Source organism: Pleurodeles waltl, chromosome 2_1 (assembly GCF_031143425.1).
Source record: "Pleurodeles waltl isolate 20211129_DDA chromosome 2_1, aPleWal1.hap1.20221129, whole genome shotgun sequence".
Lineage (NCBI taxonomy): Eukaryota > Metazoa > Chordata > Amphibia > Caudata > Salamandridae > Pleurodeles > Pleurodeles waltl.
Window position 1 is genome coordinate 805,718,140 of NC_090438.1, and position 25,063 is coordinate 805,743,202.

Here is a 25,063-nt window from a genome sequence, read left to right on the forward strand (position 1 = left end):
TCTCCCTAGCACAGAGTAAGACAATGCAGCGATTTGCACTATGTTGCCTTACTCCATATTTTTTAAGCCATTCAAAGCCAGGCAAAGGGGCTTTGCATGGCTTCAAAAATATGACTTAATGTTTTACGCCATGCATATATGATGTTGCATGGTGCAAGCATGTTGCAATCCCCTCCTAAATATACCCATAGTTTCCCGGCTCCAGTGCCCACAAATAAGTTGTTAGACTAAGGAGTATATTTACTAAGATTTTGTGCCATGTTTGTGTTAGAAAGGTGATGCAAACTAGCACTAAATCTTTTTTTTCAATTTAATTGCCAGTGCAACCATTTTTGTGCTGAAAATTCTTTAGAAAATAGAGCAAAGTTGTGCCCAGTGCTGCTGTGCATTACTTAGCATCAATGGGGCGTTCCATGGTGGTGCATGAACATTCACATGCAACCATTTATGGTTTGTGATGCAAGACGCTATCTGCTAAAAAAATAGAAAGGGTTTTGCATAAAAAATAGTGCTCTTTAGAAATAGGTGGTATCAAGAAGAAAGGCTTTTATTCCTCCTTTCTTTTCTGACTTTGCATGTGTGCTTCTCCTTACAGCACACTTACGAAGAAAGATAAGTTTTTAAGTTAGTCCAAGCATAGTATTTTGTACTGGAAAGGTACTTTGTCAGTACAAAACCTATGCTAGACTCACGCAGACAACTTTGCACTATGGTGCAAAGATGTGTGCATGGCTCTCCGCCGCTTGGTGGTGTGCCGGCATTAGGTAGAGAAGAGGAGAATGCCATATCTCTGTATATATAGTACTGTCCTGCTCTCATTCTCGTGCAGCATTTTTTACTGTTGCGCGGCACTGTATTGCAAAGTAGTTTAGTAAATACACTTCCAAGTCTTCTCTCACAAAAGCTGGAGGGTGAATTAAATGGGCAATTGATGTTGGTGCAATGAGTACCATTGGTACGCAGTGACATGTTTAACTCCCTCCACCTTGCAGTCATTACATGCCAACCTGACATTTTGGCTTCCATCTTCTATAAGCCTTCCCTTCAACTCCCTTGCGTAACGTCTACCGCAAAGTGCTGTCCCTTCCCACTTCTAAACATGCAGGAGGCTGTCGCCATGTCACATTGCAACTAAAAAAGTTCATTCAAACTGAAGAAATGTAGGACTAAGCAGGTGACAAGTCCCAAAGCGCACGACTCTCTGCGACTCATGGGGCAGCAAATCAGTGATTTATAGACTTGATTCAAATTAAATGAAAAGGAAAGGGTTAGGGAGGAATAAAGCAGCATGTCTGATAGAGGGAGGCTGTACACGTCTCTCTCCTTGGCACAATGCATGCAGTACTGCTTTTGAAGGCCAATTATAAGAATTCAGAGTTGGTCCTGGGGTTTCGTGCAATTACATTTTCTGTCCTACTTCTTTTTGCCCTCTTTGCTGTCAAGCCGCATTACAAGTACCGCTGCAGATGACTAATGTGTTGCCATTGTTCCTTCCACAGATCCGCTGAGACCACAGACAGGCCCCGCGAGAAATAGAGCACGCACGCGTGAGGCTGGATACGGTGGAGTAGGGTCAGCCAACTGAGGGGCAGAAAAGAACAAAGGACTAACCTTGGCTTCAGGATGAGGACTTGCTACTGCTTCCTGCTCTTGCTAGCAGGGGTCAGTCAGACCCAACGAAGCCTTGCAACTCCAGTAGACCAAAGGATTACCGACAGCCTGCTGGAGTCGGAAGAGGACTGGCAGCATTCGGCCGACAGCGGCCTGGAGCTGAGCAGGTCAAAGAGGAGTTGGATGTGGAACCAGTTCTTTCTTCTCGAGGAGTACACAGGATCAGATTATCAGTACGTTGGAAAGGTAAGCAGCATGCATGAAGTAACCGTGCCCTGTCTGACTTCACACACCACTGATGATTTCAGCATTTACCCTAATTGCGGTAGCTAGGAGTAGCTTCTGCTTGACATTGAATGACCTTTGGTAACTCCAGCACTGCTCTTCTTAGCCATAGTTGTAATGGTTATGAAGACCTTGCCCATGGCGAAAGAGATTTTTAACATCGGTTTTTGGAGTGATGTTTACTTTCTCCACACCTTGCCCCATCCCTGGAGCCTCTCCAGCTCATAGGCACTAATTGAGAGGCTATGGGTAGATCAAGGAGTGAAACCTGTGATGACATGAGCAGTTAGAGGGTGTGTGATGTCACATCAGCGACCTCAGGCACTTTGGTGAATTGTTATTCTTGGAGCTGAGTAGATGAGCATGAGGAAAATGCTAAATACTTTTATCTTCAAATCACCTACACATACATCATCTTCCTATTTAACAAAGTAATATGCATATGTGGTTGTGGCGGGTAGATGGCATGATTTGCCAGCACTACTTTCACACAAGACTCTAGGCCGCACACCTACTGACATGATATATAAGTCGTTATAAACCTAGAAATGACCAGAGGTTAAGGTCCACAAGACAGATATTTTATCTAACAGTGTTGTTGCAAGGGTCCCCTGGGCCCTGAAAGAAGCAGGGGAGATGGGTGGTTTTAAAAAAATGATAATTTGGGTTGAGTTTGCCACTCACTCCCTGGATCACATTGCACCTACACGTTCTACCTATAACTATGCCTGTGAGGCCTACATTGGTAGAGGATTCTCACCACAGCACTCCAAGTCCTAACGCTCAGCCTGAAGTACCTTTTCAAATGTACAGACCGTGTTCACAAGTGCACACACAGTGGGAGAAATGTGGGGGGGGGTGGTGTCCAGTCCGTTAAACTCGTGAAATCTTTGTAGTACAGTGAGGGCCACTGTAATTATGCTCCAGTGGAGGACCAGATTAAGTAGCAGGGTTGACTAAAATATCCATCAAGAAAAGGCAGATTATATGGTGTAATGCACCACATTTTGTGATCATATTATATTACATCATTATTTTGGAATGTTTATACATGTTAATATTTTCTGGGCAAAGCTTCTGCCTCATTATTTTCAGCATACCACCCAAATACAGAAGTAAGCAACAAAAACACACCTAGTCCACCTTTGAATAGTGCCTTTCACTGCGCAGCAACACACGTCATTGCGATCTTAGTCACTTTTAATACTTTTGAGCTAGAAACAACCCTTTTTTGTTAAAATCTGAAAATTAGGCAGGACATGATGGGTTATGTGGCAACTGCAGCACGTTATTAATTAGGTGGAAAATGCTGTGGCCGCGTAATGCTTAACTCCAATGGCCCTGGGAATAGTGCAATTATACAACCAAGTATTGTCACAGCATCCTCACACTAGCAACCTTCGAGCAGTACCACGGTGTCATACATGTGGCCTATTGCGTCATTCACACATTCCTCTCGGACACATTTGCTTTCCCATCCAAGGATATCTAAGACATGTGGGCCGGTATTTATACTCCGTTTGCGCCGAATTAGCGTCGTTTTTTTCGACGCAAATTCGGCGCAAAACTAACGCCATATTTATACTTTGGCGTTAGACGCGTCTAGCGCCAAAGTATGGGCAAATAGCGGCATTTTTTTGCGTGAACGCCTTCCTTGCGTTAATGAGATGCAAGGAAGGCATTCCCGTCTAAAAAAATGACGGCGACGCAAATGCGTCGTATTTATACTCCCGGGCAAAAATCACGCCCGGGAGGTGGCGGGTCAAAAAACCCCGCATTTGCGTCACTATTTAACGCCTGGGTCAGGGTAGGCGTTAAGGGGCCTGTGGGCTCAAAATGAGCCCACAGGTGCCCTCCCCTGCCCCCAGGGACCCCCCCTGCCACCCCTGCCCACCCCAGGAGGACACCCAAGGATGGAGGGACCCACCCCAGGGACATTCAGGTAAGTTCAGGTAAGTATAATTTTTTACATTTTTTTTTTTTTTTTGGGTGGCATAGGGGGGCCTTATTTGTGCCCCCCTACATGCCACTATGCCCAATGACCATGCCCAGGGGACATAAGTCCCCTGGGCATGGCCATTGGGCAAGGGGGCATGACTCCTGTCTTTACTAAGACAGGAGTCATTTAAATGGCGTCTGGGCGTCGAAAATAATGGCGCAAATCGGGTTGAGGCGATTTTTTTGCCTCAACCTGACTTGCCCCATTTTAAGACGCCCTAACGCCATTTTCCCCCTACGCCGGCGCTGCCTGGTCTACGTGGTTTTTTTCCACGCACACCAGGCAGCGCCGGTCTGCTAGCGCCGGCTAACGCCATTCCATAAATACGGCGCCCGCATGGCGCTTCAGGATGGCGTTAGACGGCGCTAAATTTTTTGACGCTAAACTGCGTTAGCGCAGTTTAGCGTCAAAAAGTATAAATATGGGCCGTGGTGCTTCCATTTTCTGCTGATAAGAATATATGTAATAGGCATGTGTTGAAGTGGTGCTAACATGTGCTCAGAGCCACTGCTGCACAGTAGAAGGGAGGAAGCTGGTGGAGACGAGAGGGGGTGGGCTGCCAAAGCTTGTCTCGGGGAGCTGTCGCCCAGCACCTGAATGCCGGGGTTGTCAAACACCAAGGATATCTAGTCTTGATTTCACCTCTGTCGTTCCTCACCCTACAAACCCTGCCTTTTACCTCCCTCTTGCAGGTTCGTTTTTTAACCTGCCTTGTCCTTTTGCTTTTGTTTTACCAGGTTTCTCTTCCTTCTATCATTCTCTCACCTCTTTTGCTCAGGACCAAAGTCTGATGATGAAAAATACGTCCCAGACCCCAAAAATGAGTTAATTTGCCCATCTCCTGCATTGACCTGCACAAATGAAGCTTTGATGGGGCAAATAAAGTGGCAGGGTACAACACCAAGGCAGCCCTTCTATTCTGTAGAAGCACCTCAGACTTTGAGTAAACACATGATGTGCTGGGGAAATACATATCATGCTAGATTAACCTACATCCCCGGTCCTCTGACCGAAGGCCCACATCATGCCCGGAGCTACTTTTCCTGGACAGTATAGTGATCCATCCCAGTACAGGCTCACTGTTCACAGAGACAAAGTGGTTTCTACCAGTGAAATGCCACTGTACAAAAAATGTATTTTGACCATCGGTGCAGCAGGTGCAGTGGCACTGGGGTTCTAAGGCCTGAGGGGCCCACTGACCCGATTATTGTTATACTTTATAAATCAGACATCAGCCATTTCCTTCCTTGGCCAAGGCCCTTGACACATTAGTTATGCTGCTGCTTTTAACCCCTTTTTCTTAGACTCCAGTTTCTATTGCAACGTTATGTTACCCGTCATGTCACAGAGCAGATGCTGGTGTGATGGAGCAGAATGGTCATCCCTCCCCTTTTGGACAGTGAGAAGCTGGGTGTGCTGTGTAAATATACCACTGCATTATCTCGTGAGCGTTCGTATGGGTACCCACACACTAGTTAAGGGATCTTCCAATTTGCACTCATCCATAATCTACACATGGCAACAGATTTCACGAATTGTGAAAGATTCCCATTCTACTAACAATTTCTTGAGGGATTGAGACTAATTCCTATAGCGTCCATATTCATAGAAATAGCACTTTGTTACTGGAATCAACTAAATGCTCCAGCCACTCTGACGTAACCTTGTAGAATTTCCCAAAATTCTTAGCATTGAGCAGTTAGTCACTGTGGTCAGTCTTGTGAGCAAAATAAAAATGAGTAGGCATACTTAAGGTCATGTATTGGCTTTCACTAGTTGAGGAAAGACATCAGCCTTGGGCCAAATAGCGATTCTGCCAATATACAATAAAAAGCAATAATAGGCTCGAAAATAGTGCTTTTTGTCAGTGGGTGGGGTTGCTTCATGGGCAAAATGTTATTTTGCCTGATGCACTGAACAGCACTGGGCCGCTCTTTCACAAATTGGAGCTATGGCACTCATCCAAGTCTACGTTTGCTGGAAGGGGTTTAAAGGTAGCTCTTTTGTGCATGGAGATCTGTTGCTTCACAGCAAGCCTCGCCCAGAAACATCTATAGGGAGACAAGTCTGCGGAAGAAAAGAGGACTGGAGTGAACTGAAGTTTCTCCCCTTTGAGGGCACTAACTATCAAAAATCCAAAGGCCAGTAAATTGTACCTGTGTAGCTGGTGGTTTTACCAGGGCAAACACCAGGCAACATATCTGACCATTCCCTCCCACCAATATGTCGAAGGTCACCTAAAAGTCGCACTTTGACCTTTGCCCTCAGTACCACACAGATCACACTGCCAAAAATGATGGTCAGCTGGTAAAAACTTGCATCGTTTGTGCTTTGTACTCTAAGTCTATACAGAAATAACCTCAGGTAGGAATTCACTGTGCTTCTGTTTAGGTTACTGTTAATCCATGACATCTAAAAAATAAATTCAAACTTGTAGTGATTCTTTTCCAGTACAAGCATGGCCATTGGGTTTATACAATTCTGTGGCTTCTATTTTTCCGCATATTTTAGGATTTACTACACCTCCCACGTAATCCTACATTAGCTGCATAATTTGCACAGCTCATAAATTACTGAAAAAAACGCCACACATGCTTCCGCGTACTGGCAAACCTTCTGTAACAGTTACCCGAACACCTTTTAATCATTAATTGCTGTACTTAGATTTTAAACGCGTACGAATGAGGTGGGAATCTTGTCCAGATAGTGTTAATGTATGTCCAAAAGACGAAACAGAATGTGCTGCGTTATGCCTCATATTTGTCCTTTTCTTCCTGCTGCATTAATTCCACCCTGCCACATAATTTGTGTTTCTATTGCTCCACAATCCCAGTGGCCCTGAGAATACCTTTGAACATGTGCGTGCACAGCCAGTGCCAGCTGTTTCAGATCTTGGGCTGATAACTGATGCCAAACTCACTCTGAAGAAACAAATAAACGTGGGGGTTCAGGTAGTTGTTAATTCCAGGTGAACAACCTAAAGTGAATCTTCTACCTTGCCCACTTCACACCAAAGGACCATATCAACAAATGCCGTTTTCGGGGTCCCGGCCGTTTCCATGAATATCATAGAGGAGGGATCCCCACCGGATCATGCACCATTTATAGCGTGTGCAAAACGTCCAGCGAGAGCTATACTAGGGGTAAGAAAAGCCGACTGTATATCATCATCAGACAGCCTTCCCACATTGGTCGCTTCAGGTTTGGTCCACAAAGCAGTTTTGGGCATACTTACAAGCCCGTACCACTGCCTTGCGCCACATTAGCTTCATATTTTTTTAATGCTAAGGTGGCATTGGGTAGGGATTTCAGACATGCCATATTTACAGAGTGGCGCAATGCTTGTATTGCATCACTTTCTAAACCCTTGCACCACATTATGTATGTGCCAGGCAAAATGTATACAAGGGGGGGGGGGGTGTTCCGACACAGGAAGGCCCTAAAAAATGGCGCAGCGAAATCTACAAGATTTCATTGTGCCATTTTACGCACCATATTTTTTAACGCCTGCTCAGAGCAGGCCTTAAAATGACAAACCCATTGTATTCAATAGGCCTCCCTGTGCTTTGCCTCACTAGCGTAAACATTTTTGACACTATTTTAGCAAAGCACCACAATAGCATAAAAAATGTAACACTATTGTGCTAATTGCAGGTGTATTGTAAATATGGTGCAACCATGGTGTCGCTAGGGCCACTGGGGGGGGGCGCAAGAAAAGTGGCGCATCATCTATGATGCGCCACTTTCTTGTAAATAATGCCCCTTTATCTTCTTTTCACGGCCTGGCTTCTGAACAGCAGAGGAATTCACTTGTGTCAGTCCAAGTTGCCTTCAAGTCTCGGCTGATTCCCTATAAATAAATCTCATCCTTTCACACGTCTGCCAGTCCAACCTGAGGCGCCAAGAAGCAGCAGTGTGCAGTAGCTCTACACATACCCAAAACACAAATGAATTTAATTAGCTGACAGTTCGTTTTCACTTCAAACTCTTTTGCAATGTTTTGTTCTGTGGCATTTACACTGCGACAATGCGCCATCTTGTTAGCGATCATTTCTGCAAGGTGCAATATTGTCCTCCAGAGTGCTCTTCACAGCACACACAAAAAGTCCACTCAAATTAAAGATAAAACATGCCAAGCTGGTCCCTGACTATGCCGCCAATCAGGGTTGGAAATGCTCGAGATCCATTCAGATCCCACATCCGACAGCAATTATTGACCCTGGTCCGGCCAACTCTAATGAAATGTGTGAGCCTTGTCCCGGTGTAATCTTCTGACATCAGGACAAATTCAGCAGCTCCTGCTGAGCAGCAACCTCGAGTGGGTGGTGGAGGGCTCTTATTGTAAGCACCTGCTAGGCCCAACCCCTTTGGAAACAGGCTGTAGCTCAACACATTGATGCCCTTGCCATCATGCCCTCAGATAGTTGTCACCTCACTAGTGCCTAAGATGTGTAGATTTTGAAGTTAAGTATTGTACTTTTCAAAGCGTTATAGGAAAGTCATACGCGTGTAATATAAGAATGTCAGGTGTATCTAAATACTATTGTGGCGGGAGGTGGTGGGGGAGGAGGGGGGGTTGCGATTGCATAGGCCTCACCGTAAGGGACCTTTCCCAGAAACAAGAAAAAAATAGAAAGCTGTAAAGTACTTTCGAGTCTCAGCATCCCTCAGAATCATGTGTGCTTGTGGGCAAATCAATTACTTTCTCGGGGCCTAAATAAAACTGAATTTGATCTTCTGCAGTGTAACTAGTGGCCATGTAAATGGCTCCAATACTTTTGAGCCGCATTCACGCTATATAAAGCTACACAAAGAAAAATAATCAGTCAGATTCTGCAAAGGACTGAGCCGTGTTATATGTAATGAGGACTCTTTACATAAAGACATTCATATTCCTTTTTAAATTGGCTTTTCTGCCTTTGTCTAGGACTAGTTATAATGTGGTTTTGCATTAAGTTTGCTTTTAAAGTATGTAATGACCAGAATTAAAAAAATACCAGATTAGGGTGATTTTCTTCATTTCCGTACTACCTATGACTTTAAAGTACTGGTCATGCTGTTTGAAAAAACAACGACCAGCTGCTGTCAAAAATGAAAAAACGGCCAGCTGGACATTAAAATACCGGTCATGCTGTTAAATGAAAAACGCCCCTAGTCAGAAAGGTGGTTGCGGCCGTTTAATTTCACCTTGCCAGCCTGGAACTGCGGTGCTTCTAGTTGTCACCGACTTTACCAGTTCTATAAACTTTCAAATGCTTAATTTAACAACATTTCTCTAAAAGTAAGTCCAATGAGACTAGGCAAATGGTCATCAATGAAAGGGGCAATCCTGGAAGTGGGCCACTTTTTATGGGAGTGGCCGGACCTAATTGTGATCCCAGTCCGACCCTGCTGGTGTTCCCGCCACCAGGTCTATGCAAGTGTCAAAAAGTGAAACTGTAGCCCGCATGCCTCAACGCACCCGTCATGACGTGTGTTAAAGGCTACTCTAACCATCCTCCGTGTAATTTAAATAGTACTCTGTGAAACAATAAGAAATACGTGATTTGTGCCATAGTGGAAATAGAATTGATGGCGAAAACGAATATTTTACCTTGGAATAAATTGACAAAGACAAATTGCCCTTGCTTGTGTCAGTAGAATGCACATTTTGTATGTATAATATGTGCGTCACATGTTCCAAAACCCACCATGAATGGTCTTTCTAATCCAGTGGGCGTTGGAAGCGAACGGAAGCTATTTAGCGCAAATGAAGGTTTGTTTTAAAATGATAGTGACTGATAACACCTGACACAGGGCGCATTAACCGTATTATTGCAAGAGGCGCGCGCGATAAATATTTCTTGCATCTGTGGCTATTTTCGTACATGACGAATGTGAGCGTATTTGAAATGTAATGTGCAAGTGCAAGTCAGGAAAAAGGTAAATTACAAAAACTGCATGCGAATGTAAATGGGGTTGTCAAAGCTGGGTGTTTGAATTTCCAAGTATTTCAAGGCCGAGATTTGCTAGCAGAACCCTTGTACCGATTTATTCGCAAGCGACAAAGAAATTTGACCGCGCTGCGTGTAGAAGAATCTGTTTGCTCGTTCTTAATTTATAATTAAACATTTCAGGGGAAAAAATATGCATCCTCCTTCCCGCGGCATTGTTTTTAATGTTTAACTTAGACGAGGACTGTCGCTTCAATGAAGGCAGTCGCTGCCCTCTAGCGGTGACATTTAGAATGCTTTTGGTTCCAATTATTTCAAATCCATTGCGGCGAGCACATCCTACCCTGAAAAACATCCTCACTGTTATGACCTGAACAATTGAAATGTGCAAGACTTTCAAAAGAAACTGATGCCATTAAGAGAAGGCTAGAGGTATCTCCTATTGCCCTTGGCGATGGCAAAGCATATTGTTTGGTGAGGACATTTAAAGGTGCCGTCTTAAACTTGTGAACACGTAAAAACAAGTCCATCTGAGCCCACTAACATATCTTGGATTGAAAGTTAATATCTCTGGAATTAAGTAAGGACTGCCTCTGGAATTCCCAAGCTTCATATGACAGAGGATCAGGAAGTCATCTTTCTCTGGACATGCCGAAAGCTCTAGAAACTCTCTGCTCCTCTCCAGAAGGAATGCATACTCTATCAACATCTTTAAGACTAAGCTCAAATATTATTGCAGAGTAAACATTCTTTGTAACTCAGAGGCAGCTTTTCTTTTGAGGGTTTTGAAAGTTTTCATGGAGTTCCCCGCACATTTAGAGGTTACTAGTATCAACTGTAATAAATAAGTGTTTTTTACTACTGTTTTCTGTGGCCACAATGCTGTTTTACTCAAATGGATTGCCCTAGTACTCCCTTTTCACACTTCAGTCCTTTAGGTAACTTGGCTGCTCAGCCTAAGGCTTATGCAATGACAAGGAAAGGATGGTGATAGACATAAGGATACCCTGTCACACAGAAATGAGGATAAAAAATGATAACTATATGTTTCTAAAACTTCCTTGTCAGAGATAGATCCTCAAACACTATTATAGCTCCTAAGAACTAAGCGCTATAATTTCAGATAATATGCAGTCTATGCCTATAAGGTCCAATGAAAGGTATTAGTCAGGACTATTGCGATGCTGTGCAGGGCAAAGGAGCCAAGACTAACGCTTCTGGCAGTTGGTTAATGCAGAAAACACAGTAGCTCAATTGACAGTTTTGAAAAGATGCCCTGCAAAGAGTGGAAGTTTACAGTGCTGCACTTCAAATACAAATAGCAGGTTCAGCGTGTACCTTACAGCGATTTCCTCTGTTACCCCTGATGAATCTTGCTGAGTTTTCAATGCACCTGTCATATCACCCTTCCCAACCCCCCTGGACTAATGCAGACCCTCCACTCGAAGGATAGTGTCCACCCCCAACTTGGCAATCGAAAACAACTGATTCTGAGTGACATTGGTGATGTCTTGTGCAGTGAAGGGTGTAGGTTGTCCAGTGCCTGGTGTGATTGACACATTCTGCTGGGATCCTCCAGCCGAGTAGCCACTCGATCACATCTGATCAGGGCACCAGCACGCCTCAAATACCCTTTTCTAAGATCTAAGATGATGGTTAATACATTGACCTGTGCCTCTAAACCCACAATTTACAGTCAATATTTTCTGGTGGTCCAGGGGGACTAAATATGGCCTTCGGTGGTGCCAAGAGAAACCTGGAGATTAGTTTAGTATGGTGGTCCTGGGTTGGGGTTCAAATAATATATTTCTTTTCTGCGTGGGCTATAAACAACATTCTGAAAGTAAGTAACCCAACAGATCTAGAAAGAAAGGTACAAGCTCACTGAAGAAGGCTATGAGATTCCTCTTCTCCCACATGTCATCATGCAGCTCATTTTTTGTTCTGATAGGCAGACTGAAGGTGGCATCCTCTTTCAGGGCAGATGCAGTCCACCTGGCTGCCACGCATAGGTCCATCTTGGCAGTAGTAGCTGTCCAGCCCTGGTGGTCAGTACCTCCCTCTTACAGCCAAAGTTCAGTTGATTCACAGCTATGTAGGTTTTGTTCACCACATAATTCAGCAACAGACGTACTTCCAGAGACTTGCCTGAACCATCTGCATTCGAGACCGAGGCCTCCAACAAAGGCCTCCCTCCCTGGATCTTCAAAAATTTCTTAGCTGTACTGGTGCACAACTTCTCCTTGGTAGCAAAGTAAAATGCTGTTCGCGTGTACCAGTGGTGTAACAATAGCACCCGCAGCCCCTGCGGTGTGGAGGGGGCTCTGAGCTCCAGGGGGTCCCCGGGCACTGTGCACGGCTGCTGGCCTGAGAGCTCCTGACTGGATCTGGAACGTTGGGCAGGACCAGCTTTATGGTAGTTCCCACTGATTCCTTTCTTTGCAGGACCACGGACCTATCTTTGTGCTCGTAGTGGTGGCTGACGCTTCATGACATGGATGACCAAGTGTCATTCTAGCCTGGTACCGACAGCCATGAGAAATATCTGCCCAACGTGGGATAACAAACATCAAGGTTCTTCATGTCCATTTGGTCATTATCCTTGGGAGGCCGGATGTGCTCTGGCTCAGGATGTAGCCGAGATCAGTGGCTGCTCCATGCACAAGGTTGACCCGAAGCAGTGCAAAACCAGGTGGAGCACAGTAACATAGGGAAGTGCTAACAGGATGAGAGAAGCAGCTGCGTCTTGGGTGCAATCGTGAACATAACCTCTAAACAGCCAAATCAATTGAAGGCCCAGGCCTGAAGACAGTATGTTGAATTTACAACATAAAAGGGGAGGTGTATATCACCCTCTAGAGCTTGGGCTTATACCATAAACAGAAATCTATTGGAGGGCTTTAGCCGGATGGATTTAACGTCACTGTCATTAAGATGTTAGTGTTCAATAACTTATAGCTTGTTATTTTGAACACCAAACCATTTCCATGGATTGTACCATGTGGAAATTACAATTATTCGTGCTTATCATAAAAAAATCTTTATGTATTTGTTTTGATTATTAAATATATTTTATGTATGTCTGCATTGAGCTATACAATACAGTTGGGAGTACAAAGAAAACTGAAAAATGTAAATTTCAGTCTATACAAGGTATTCATTTCACTATGCATAATAATGAATATCCCGAGAGATAAAAAATTTTTTTTTTCTCCAGTAAGTAGTTGAAGAAGCCATCAATTGAGCTTGGTATTCTCAATAACAAGTTACAAGTTATAAGAACACTTATGACGGTGACGTTAAATCCATCCCGCTTGACCCTCCACTTGATTTACATTGAAGACAATATGTTGGTCACGGACATCCAGATGTCTGTCAGAAAGACATGGTGCAACTGGTGCATGTAAGCAGTGGCGTAACGAAACTTGAGGGGGCTCCCCCACAAAGTACCTGGAGGGACCCCTCCTGCAGACTCACTCACGAGCTCTCAGGCTAGGATGTGGTGCTGAAAGCCCCCCCAAAAGCTCAGGCCCTGCCTCACCACGGGGGCTGCAGCGGCCTTTGTTATGCCACTGCATGTAAGACACCAAGAGCTGATAAAAACTAAGGCCAGACTAAATTTAAAAAGTGTTTTTCCAGGGATGAATTGGCTGTTGGGAACAATATGTCAAGAGCCTAGCATTAGGAGCTGCAGAGAGACCCTCCTCTTTCTGAAATCTGGTACCACCCTGCCGACGGAGCACTACATGGTCTTGCTAGATCGTCACCCATGAAGATAATGAGAAGATAACTATGCATTGAAATGAATACTACCAAGCTGCTCTCCCTTGTGGATATTCATGAGAAACTAGGGGCTTCATTTATGAGACCCTAGCAGCACACTGCGCCACCAGAATGTAATTGTTTGATGCATCGGTAGCGCAGTGTTCCAGCCTATATTTACAAGGCTACTCAAAGCCACCTTCACCTTACTTGGCTTTCCACGGCCTTGTAAATATGGACCCCTTTTACGCATAACACTGTGTGAAAGGGGCGTTCCTTGGGTGTTGCTTGGGGTGCTACCACACAGCACTCATGGAACCTGAAGGAATCCGACGCATTCCCAGATTTACAAGTCTGGGAATGCATCAGATTCCTACGCCACCTCAGGGGTGGCATAAGAATGATGCAGTGGGGAGAAATATCTTCATTTCTCCCCATCATTTCCTCTTTCTATGTGTGCTGCATTCTGCAGCACACGTAGAAAGAGAAAAACACCTCTTGTGTGCCCCTTCCTGCACAAAAACAATCGTCCCCACAATGGAGGTGCACGCATGATGGTGCAAGCGTGCCTGATTTGGTGTGTGGCAGCAATATGTGTGCCCGTGCTGGGGGAGAGAACTGAAATGCACCGTATCTTGTAGATATAGCACATTTCTGCCCTTTACCAGTGCCACAGGGTGGCGCACCAAGACACTTGCTGCACCACCCTGCACCACGGGCCTTGTAAATGAGGCCCCAGGACTGTTCAGTGCTGCTAAGGGGTAAGTGGCTATTCAAACAATGAGGTAATTCATGCCATGTTGTATGGTTTTATTATTTTGTGTTGTGTGGAGCATGGACAAGGACGTCATTGATGCTTCAGAGCGCTTCCTGAGGGAAAACAGGAAGAGGCTAGTCAAATGCTTAAAGAAATAATAATGCTATCCGTTAAGCTCCGAAAAGCCTAATTTCCGGTTGGAGACTGTGGCAACCAAAGAAACAGTGGACTGCCAGCGTAAAGTCTGGTGCCTTTTGAAATCATGGAAATATCAGTTGCCTTTCATAGGCTTATCTCAGGGAGCGGGATTGTTTCTATTCTAATAAGCGCTGTGCAGCTGGCCTAATACTTAACTTTGAAGCGTGTTTTGTTAAATAACATGCAAGCCGCAGATTTATCACGACTGCACCAGTGCAAATTCAAAACAAGTGGCACAAACTGTTGCTGAAGGTTGATATAATACATACTTTCCATCATAAGTGGTTGTTTGAGCTGGACATTAGCGTTGAAGTAGCACAAATAGAGGTTTGAGATATTTTGCATCAAGAGATCATCCCACAGTTAGCACATGGGCGTTCCCACAGGCAGCACATGGGTGTTCCTACACTATCAACAATGGTTTTTGATGAAAAGGCTGTGCCAACCTTGGGAAACAGGGCTTTCCTCCAAAAATAATGCATCCTTGACGCAGGTGTTAAGTTGGAGAAAACTTGTAATTTCTCCAAACATTTCCCACATGCGTGTGTGTGGCACAGTACAGCACACATATAGTCTAGGACACTTTTTAAAGTTAGCCTAAGCATAATATTTTGTAGATGAAGGGTATCATTCAGTACAAAACCTATCCTAGACAGCACACACACCTTTGCACTATGGTGCAAAGGTGTGTTTGTGGCGTTAGGCAGCCTGTTAAAGCTCCAGTGCAGGGATTGACAACAGAAATACTATGGCCCATATTTAAGAAAAATGGCGCACAACTCCACTAGTGCAGTTGTGCGTCATTTTACTCAAAGCGAGCTAACGCAGTCCGTTCGCCATATTTAAGAAATGATGCACGATGGTGCTAAAGAATGACTAGCATCTCAAAAAAAGACGCTAGCTGGTCATGAATGCCATTAGGGGAAATGGCACTAGTGGGTCGAAAATGACAATAGGCTGATTAGCGGCAAAATATCTGCCGCTAGTCAGCCTAGTGTCATTTTTTGATGCACAAGCAGCCAAAAAATTACTCCTGTCTTAGTATAGACAGCAGTCATTACCACTACCCCAATGCCCACTACAGGGCACATTCACTTACCTGCGATGGGCTCCCTCCTCCAGTAGTGTCCCTGTGGTGTGGGTGTTGGTGACGCTGGGGGTTGGAGTGGGCATCTATGTGCCATTCCATGGTATTTCCCCATGGAAATGGACCTACCAGCACTTTAACGCCTGGTCGGACTGGGCGTTAAATAATGATGCTAATCGGGCTTAGCGCCATTATTTAGGTCCTCCTCCTAGTTGTGTGTCGTTTCAGCGCCGGGAGTTAAATATGGCGCTGAGGGGGCCAGTGTCATTTTTAGAAAGGGAATGCCTACCTTGCATCTGCTGGATGCAAGGTGGGTTGGTGCTTCCTAAAAATGGCGCTAACTTCAATATTTTGATGCTAGACATGTCTAGCATCAAAATATAAATATGGAGTTAAGTTAACGCCGCTTTAGCGTCAAAATAATGACACTTAGGCGACGCTAACTTTCCTTAAATATGGGACCATCTCTTTGTGGATATCGCTCTGTGCTGTTTTGCTCCTTCTGCAATGAAGCACAGCAACTTTGGTTGCAGCTCTGTCTTGCATAACTTTCTAATAAATCAGCCCCAAGATGTCATTGCTGAAGCCCCATGACACTGCATTCAAGGCAGTTGCAGCCACATCACCCCAAAAATAAGTCCATATGTGGAACTAACACAGCATACAACATAGCCATAAATGAAAATTGATCGTCCATTTTGTTAGGGAAAATGTGTTGCTGTCGGCATCCAGGCCTGCAGAGAAAAGGGCACCATTTGTAATTGCGAAGACAGTGTTGCAGGGGTCTCCCGTGTGCAGATCGCAAGCATAAACACAGACTGCTAAACCTCACCCCGAGCAAAGTACTAGACTGTTCCGCGGCAGTAACTGGGTAATGGAGGGCTCTGCAAAGCGTAGCCCTAGGAGGTGTGTAATTCTTTGCCCTGGAAAAGTGGTGACTGCAGATGACTCACTCATCCTTTGGGCATTATTTGTTTTTTTTACATCAGAAATGCTGACAAAAGTTGAAGGACTTCCATTGCTGAAAAATTGTTATTGCAGAAACAAAAAAATCTCTTAACATCTGAGCCCTGCTCTCCGAAGAGAGCTTTGAGTGAGAAGGCATTTGCTGTACCTGCGTTCTGGGACTGGAAAACAGCTGTGCCAGCGCGACAAAAACATATGGCCAATGCCGCTTTCCACGACGGTCCGATTGTTTCCTTTTCCTCAGAGTAAATTGCGTAAATGTCTCTATGTACTACAAAATGTATTCATCTGATGTCTTCTTCGTGATGGAGACTTATTGCTCAGAAGTGAACCCTCTTAGATAAAGTACTGGTTGTTGAAACGGACGCAGGTCAACAGTTCAGTGGCATTTTTAAAGTGATTCTAGAGATCAGGGCATACTTGGTACATATGTCGGGCCCTGTGTAGTTCATGGCCAACTCATTGCCATGGCAGCAATGTTGGCAGTGGATGCTTTTGGTCCCAATGTCTTGCTCGTGTGGGAGGCCATTGATATGAAGCAGTGACGTGTGGCTCCGAGAGCGCTCCCTCGCCACATCGTGATCCCAAAGTCGCAGTGGGGAGAAAACAAGTGGCTTTATTCATTCCTCTTGTGGGAAGTTTGGTTCCAGGGAAAGCCAACACTAGGTGGTCAACAAGAGTAGGCAGTGGAAAATTCCCACTAGAGACAGCAAACTTTGTCCCCATGCCTGGAGTTGTGAGAGAGACAGGTGGCAAATTGTCGCGTGAACGAGGGCAGGTAACATCCTTTCACCTGCTCTGCTCCTACTTCCTGTTTGAATTTACATGGTGCTGATCAGCGCCTTCATGATCTCGGTTTAGAAGGTAAAACACACTTGGCTTTCGATGCTGAAGTGGCTTGAGTTCAAACACAACACTGTACCACTGCCTTACTATCAGTGATCGCATACTTGCTACGCACTCTGGTTGATAATCCTGAGAAAAAGAGTGCATGTGAAGACACCATACACACCACAAGAGACAATGGGCCAGATGTAGCAAAGGGTTTTTCCCATTCTGTGTCAATGGGAAAATGTGTTCGTACATATGGCCCAATATCCCCGCTTCACCTGAATTGAAACATAGCAGTCTTGTCCAGTATTTCTTTAACACCCCCTCTGCTGTGTTTCTGGCATGTAGGCCATACTTCCTAATGGGTTTGCTGGCACTGTTCATGTGGATGCTCCTTCTCAGTACTAACATGGAACTTCCCAAAGACAATAAGAACCATCGACAAAAGAAGAGAAAAGAAGGACCTGCTTTATCCACAAAATAGGACGCAACTGACTCTTGGACCACAACCCCAACTGGTTTATACATGCAGCTTACAATCCTTTCCTCACATTCCTTATGCCTACAGCACACACTAGTGAAATATGTGTGCATTTTGCAGCACAAAGGGCCTATATTTATGGGGATTTGGCACAGGACAGTGCAGCAAGTCACCTTGCCGCACTGCCCTGCGTGAAAGTGAAAGGGCAGGAATACACCATATCTATAGCATACAGTGCATTCCAGTCTTTTGCCCCTGAGCTGGCTCACAATGGGCTGCCTAGCGCCAATCCAGGTACCCTTCCACCATGGTGCAAGTGTGTCTGTGTTGTATGCAGGACTGTTTCTGTGCAGGAACTGGCAATTTCATGGAAACAACAGTGATTAAATTGAGCAGACAATTGCTGGTGGTGGGCACTCATTTTAAAGAGCCATGACTTTATTTGCTATCATCAGACAGACCCAGAGCGAGAGAGAAAAAGACAGGAAATAGAAAAAAAAATTAGAAGAGTTAAAACAGTGATAGTTGAAAATAGAAAGAAACTACAAGAGTGAGATAAAGAGGCAGGGAGTGTAAGGTTGTGAAAAAAAGAGGCATAAGGTGGAATCAAGACTAGACATTCTTGGCATTCCACAACTCCAGCAACTCAGACAGAGGGCTCACAAAAAATATTTTTGACCCAGAACACATATTTCTCGATTTACTTGGGGTTGTAGGAGTGCTCGCATGGTGCTGTGCAATTTTATGCTACACCCACAGAATTTTGTAATGATAAGTATAAATCAAATTAATGTTTGCTTTGCTTTGCACCACACGGGCTCTGGCCCAACCCATTAGTGAAAAAAGCCTTATGTTTTACAAACTAAGTACTGGATAACAGATGAGTCCATATAATTATCTTTGATAAATATCTCCTTTCCCTGTTTACAATAACAGGAATGGTGCCCAAGTTTCATGCAGCTGGGACAGGAGCTAAGGTTAGTACAAAAAAGGAAGGGCCTGGTGGAAAGTCCTCTAGTGCGTTATATTGCACAATCCTTGAATTAAGATTTTATAGAGCAAGGTCTGAACATCTGTACAAGAATTCCAGTATGTGCTGCATGATGGCATCATTGAAACTCCATATTGATCTACCAACTGGTGCCACTGAACTTCAACCTGAATTGCCTTATTTAAACCTCCCCTCACTGTTCTGCTCACATAGTAGAGCTGAGTCTAGGTGCCTGACGGTTTCAGGCAGGAGATATATGTGTTCAAATCATGACCTGGAGTCCTCTTTCACTTGCCTTTTCTGCCAAAAACAGACTGACCTTGAAATGAGGTAACCCAGTCTTGTTCCAACAATACAACTCCAGCTTTTGCTATTCTGTTAAATATGTATCACAGGTACAGGATCAATACTCAGACATTCACTCAGATTTACCAACTTAAAAAAATATTTCTCTGTGTGATGAAGGGAGGAGGCCTTCTAAGAGATAGGGCCTCATGATGAGAACTAGAAAAGAGACACTTGTGCCCCTCTCCTCATGTAACCCCACCCTCAAAGGAAAAAACATTTTGCTTAGGCAGGTGCTGACACCCTGGAGTGCTGTTTCACTCTTTACCCCTTAGCTTCTGGGCCTGGTCCACTCAATGCTGAGCCCTTTTTTGACTGATTGGTGAAGTTCACACTTAGGTCTCCATAACTTTTTTTCTACATAAGGTATCCACACCAAATTTGTGTCCTTTTTTATCCAAAATTCTGGGGATTCTACTTGTACCTATGCTTTGTGGATTCCCCTGGAGGTGACTGAGAAAATAGGCAAAATATAGCTAAAGTTTGACATTTTTGAGAAAAATAGAAAAAAAAGTGTTCTGGATAAAAGTGGCTGTTTTTCCCATTAAAAATAGCATCAATGAACGGTTTGCTGTGTTAAAGTCTCCATCTTCCCAGATTTTAGAAACATGCAGAGTTGATTTAAAAAAGCCTAACTGTACAACTGCTTTAGCATTTTGTTTTAAAGAAGTAGCCCATTTTTTCCTTATTTTTTGCACTCTTAACCTATATCCAGTTTGTGGTGGAAACCAGTATGAAACCCAATAACCCCGGCCCCCTGATATACCTCCGCAAAAAATCGCTGCCCAGATATTTTCATTTTTGATTTGTGTTTTTGGATCAGAAGTAATTTAGCTTGAGTAGGCATTGCTGATCAGGGCTGAATTTTTGTGGACGGTATTTTTAAAAAATGGCAGACGTGTTGCAGTGATGATGTAATATTTCAGGAACCATGAGACCTATATACTTCATTTTGGTTCTGGAGGTCAAGTAGTCATATAGATACAGAAAATAACTCATCAGAGCAACCCTTTGGCCATTTTCCAAAATGGTGGCTATAATAGAAGAAAAAGAGACATGTATAGAAATGAAACAAATAATCATGTTTTTTCATCCTTTTATGTATACACCAAAGAATGTTTATGATCTGAATATGAAAAAAATAATGTTTATCACTCCTGTTTTAGGCACATTTTCATAGGTCACTTAATTTATTTGTTTCGGCAATCACTTGTGACACATTTGCAGAATGCTGAACATTTGAGAAGAGCACATCGGCAGGGACATCTTTTTGTATCACATGTTTTGCGAGTACATATAAGTTCTGTGGGTAGAGGCTTTAGAAATTTAGTAGGTTTTAGCACCTCATCAATATCTTCCCAACCAAATTCACATGGATCTTTCTTACATATGCATGGTCCAAAACTTTTACACGTCTTCTGATCAAGAAGCACGCTTAAATTATGACATTGGTGGAATGTCACTTAGCGGGACTGATCTCTTGAACTCACTGTACCAAAAATCCTCAAATGTGTGACAGTCAGACTTATTTCCACACACACAAAGTATTTTTCTATGTCTTAAAGGTCACATTATTCTTCTGTCTCAGCAAATCCTTTTAGAAACTTCACAGGTTCAGTAGTTAAAGCTCCAGGCTTTGTTCCAATTTTGCTCATAGTGTCACCACCTGTAAGAATATGTGCCTTTTTGTTGCAACTTGATCATATGTTCTATTTGTGTATGACGAAAATCCAAATAAAAGAAAAAAATAAAAGAATGTGCGCCTTGATCAAAACACTGGGCCTCTCTGGGTCAAGGGTTTTGTTCAGAATATGAAGCAAGATTAAGGGGGTCATTCCGACCCCGGCGGTCAAGGACTGCCGGGGCCGGGGTTGGCGGGAGCACCGCCAACAGGCTGGCGGTGCCCCGCAGGGCATTCTGACCGCGGCGGTTTGGCCGCGGTCAGAACAGGAAAACCGGCAGTGTCCCGCCGGTTTTCCGATGCCCTGAGGAATCCCCCGCTGCGCCGCCATGGGGGATTCCGACCCCCTCACCGCCATCCTGTTCCTGGCGGTTCCGACCGCCAGGAACAGGATGGCGGTGAGGGGTGTCGTGGGGCCCCTGGGGGCCCCTGCAGTGCCCATGCCATGATGGGGTCCCACATTCTCGGCTGTCCCTCTGGTGTGGGTGGGGGTGTCCCTGGGGCCTGGGGAAGGCACCTGTGGGCTTATTTCATGGTGTTCAGGAATGGAACAACCCCCGGTCAAGTAAAAGACTTCTATGAGGTCATGCAAGCTGACCCCTCCGGAGCGCCTTCGGGCCCACAGGGTCGGAGGAGGCCCCATCAGGTTCCATGCTTGTGACTTCAGCCTTGGCTCCGATGGGGTCTCATGGATCATGGATGGTCTCATGGATCAGGACCGGCGCCGGCCATACCCGCATGACTTTCTCCGGCACCGTCATGATGCCAATTCTCCCTGCGCTGCCACCTCCCACCGGCAGTGCCAGCACCATTCTGATTCCGGATGACTTGGAGCCAGAACGATATTGCACAACATAAATTCTGACACCAACAGCACCCAGAGGTGCCAGATTGTTGCCTGAGCCTTAATTTCAGTAGCCAGGCATGGAAGAAGATTGGGAGGGGTCATTGGACCCTTTAGAACACCCGTTAGAGAGATCTATGGACTGGTATGAGGAGCTAGGAGAGGCCAGTGAAATGGACACCTCTCCAGATACTGCCTTACTCTCTGCCCCCACTGTGGCTACGGAGGAGGGAGTTTACTATGCAATGGTGGTGCATAGGGCAGAGGAGGTCCTTGACCTCTAACTGCCCTCGGTGGCTGCCGAGACAAACTTGACTGAAGTGCTTTAACCTGGGGCTCCCACTTCCGAACCCCTTCTCCCCTTTAATGATGCACATACTGACATCCTGCTGGGAACTTGGTCCAAGCCCAGCACAGGGGGTCCTGTAAATAGGATGATTGCCCGCCGCCATCTCCCTGCACCGGTGACCTTAGATTCCTCAGGCAACACCCCACCCCTGAGAGCTTGGTAGTCCAAGCCTCAACTTCCCATGGTGCATTCCCTTCCACTCCCACGGACAGAGAATCCAAGAGGCTGGATAAGCTTGGGAAGAAGATTTTTTCTTTCACCAGCCTGGCATTGAGGTCGGTGAACACCTCATGCTTATTAGGCAGTTTCTCGCACATCTTATGGGATATGCTTGCTCAGGTGTTGCCACAGGTCCCAGAGGAAGCCTGTCCATCCTCTCCCAAGTGGTGAAAGATGGGAGGGATGCAGCGAAGTTCATTATTCAGTTCGGCCTGGATATGACTGACTCGCTGGGCAGAGCGGTTTTGTTGATAGTGGTCTTATGGCGTCACACCGAGCTGAGAACATTTGGCTTTTCAGGAGATGTTCAGGCAAACTTTATGGACATGCCCTTCAACAGGACTTGCTTGTTTGGCGAGAAGGCAGATTCGGCACTGAAGGGCTTTAAGGGCTCTCGGGCTAAGGCCAAGACCTTGGGCCTTTCGGCGACCCCTTGTCCACTTTTGTGGCCACGGAAGTAGCATACCAGCCCTATACCAACCACTGGTATTCACAAATTCCCCAAGCTATGCGAGGATGTGGGCACAGTGCAAGTTCCCCAAGCTATGCGAGGATGTGGGTGCAGTGTCTTCAGACCTAGAGGGTCTGGAAGCCAGAAGTCATCTACCACCAATCCCCCGGTAGCTGCAGCCTCCAAGCCCTTCTATTTTAGTTCTGGGGACCATGCTTGCCCGGTTAAAGGGAGAACTCAATATCATGTCCTCCACTGGCAGTCCATTACATCAGACACTTGGGTACTGCAGACCATGCAGGAGGGCAATGCCCTGCCTTTCTAATCCTTTCCTCCCCCAGTACCGCGAACATTTGAACGGCTGGAAGAGGAACATTTATCTCTGCTCCCAGAGGAAGTTACGGCTCTCTTGTCCAAGGGAGCCATAGAAAGGGTCCCAAAATCAGTAGGCAGTGGTTGTTATTTCCACTACTTTCTGATAACCAAAACGATCAAAGGCCTTCACCCTATTCTAGACCTACAGACCATCAATCTCTTCCTCAAGGAGAGGTTCAAGATGCTCATGTTGACTCTGGTTTTGTCTGCCCTAGACCTAAAAGACTGTTTGGCTGCGCTGGACTTACAGGGTGCATATTTTCATATTCCCATCCTGTCTGCTCACAGGCATCACCTGCGGTTCAAAGTAGGCCATGAGCACTTTCAGTTCACCGTGCTCACATTTAGCCTTACCAGTGTCCCTTTGGTGTTCACCAAGGTGATGACGGTGATTGCAGCTCATCAGCACAGGTTAGGGCTTTCAGTCTTCCCCTACCTCAACAACTGGCTATTGAAGGCGAGCTCACCCCCGGCTGTCATCTCCCACCTTCAGACTACGGCGAACCACCTGCATTCACTGGGGTTCACTGTAATTCATGCCAAATTCACAACTGACTCCTTCTCAGATGCTCCCTTTCATCAGAGCAGTTCTGTACACAGTGCAGTTTCGGGCTTATCCTCCAGAGCAGCAAGTCTATGATATTCAGGTTATGATACCGATGTTTTGGCCTCTATCCTGGGTTTCAATGAGACTGCCTCTGAGGCTGCTGGGCCTCATGGCCTCCTGCATCCTGCTGGTGAATCATGCCAGATGGCATATGCAGGCTCGGCAGTGGTACCTGAAATTCCAATGGGTGCAGCATCAGGGAAATTTCTACAACATGGTCCGGATCTCAGAGGGAACCTCAAAAGACCTACAGTGGTGGATTACAAACTGCGATCAGGTCAAGGCAGACTCTTCTCCCTTCCCAACAAGATTTCACAGTAGTGACAGATGTGTCTCTCCTGGGACGAGGCGTCCATTTGGGAGAGGTGTAGATCAGAGGAATCCGGTCTCTGGCTAAATCTGGGCCCCACATCAATCTGCTGGAGCTTCAGCTGATCCATCTAGCATTGAAGGCCTTTCTTCCCTCTGTCAAGGAGACGTTTAGAGCAGGTGTACATGGACAACACCACCGCCATGTGGCACTACAACAACCAGGGTGGGGTAGGGTCAGGGACCATTTGTCAAGACGCCCTGCGTCTCTGGACATGGCTGAAACAGCTGGGCATAACCCAGGTGCTTCAACACCTGGCAGGTTCTCTGAGCGACAGAGCAGACAAACTCAGCCGTCGATGCCTAGTGAATCACGAGTCTTGTCACCAATCGGAGGTGGTGCAAGAACTCTTTCAGCACTAGGGAGTGCCTTGGTTAAATCTGTTGGCCTCCAAAGAAAACACACAATGTCAGCAGTATTGGAGTTTCCAAGACGACAATCGCTTTGCGACTCCTTTCGTCGTGACACGAGTGGAGCTCAGTCTTGCTGTATGCTTTTCTGCCCATACCACTCCTGCCCAGAGTTCTCAAGAACATTAAGAATGACCTGGCCCAAGTAATCCTTGTGGCTGTGGACTGGGCACGAAGAGTCTGGTATCCCGAGCTTCTGAAAATGATCATTGATCCTCAGTTCAGGCTGCCTCTTCGGGAGGATCTTCTGTCGCAGCAGCAGGGGAGGGTTCTCCACTCAAACCTGTCAACTCTGTGCCTTCATGCGTGGAGATTGAGCGGCGACAGTTGAGAGCCTTCAACCTTCATCCAGAATTCTGTAATGTTATTTCGGCAGCCAGGCATTCCTCCATGAATAAGGTATACTCCTGCCGTTGGCAAAGATTGGCAAGTTATTGTACAGAGAAGTCTTAAGATCCTCTTTCTGCTTATCTCTCTGATGTTCTTCTTTTCATTCTGTCTCTTGCCCTGC

General features: G+C 45.4%; 1 protein-coding gene across 5 annotated transcripts in view; it reads left to right on the forward strand.

Moving 5' to 3' along the window:
• The window catches only part of LOC138268644 (cadherin-6-like), a 220,401-nt gene that overhangs the window by 104,183 nt on the left and 91,155 nt on the right, over positions 1 to 25,063 (forward strand). For all 5 annotated transcript variants that reach the window (XM_069218496.1, XM_069218506.1, XM_069218514.1 and 2 more), the window contains exon 2: positions 1,500 to 1,857. In XM_069218496.1, coding sequence (XP_069074597.1) covers positions 1,624 to 1,857 — 234 coding nt within the window. In that variant the 5' untranslated portion in view covers positions 1,500 to 1,623. The remainder of the gene's footprint in view (positions 1 to 1,499; positions 1,858 to 25,063) is intronic.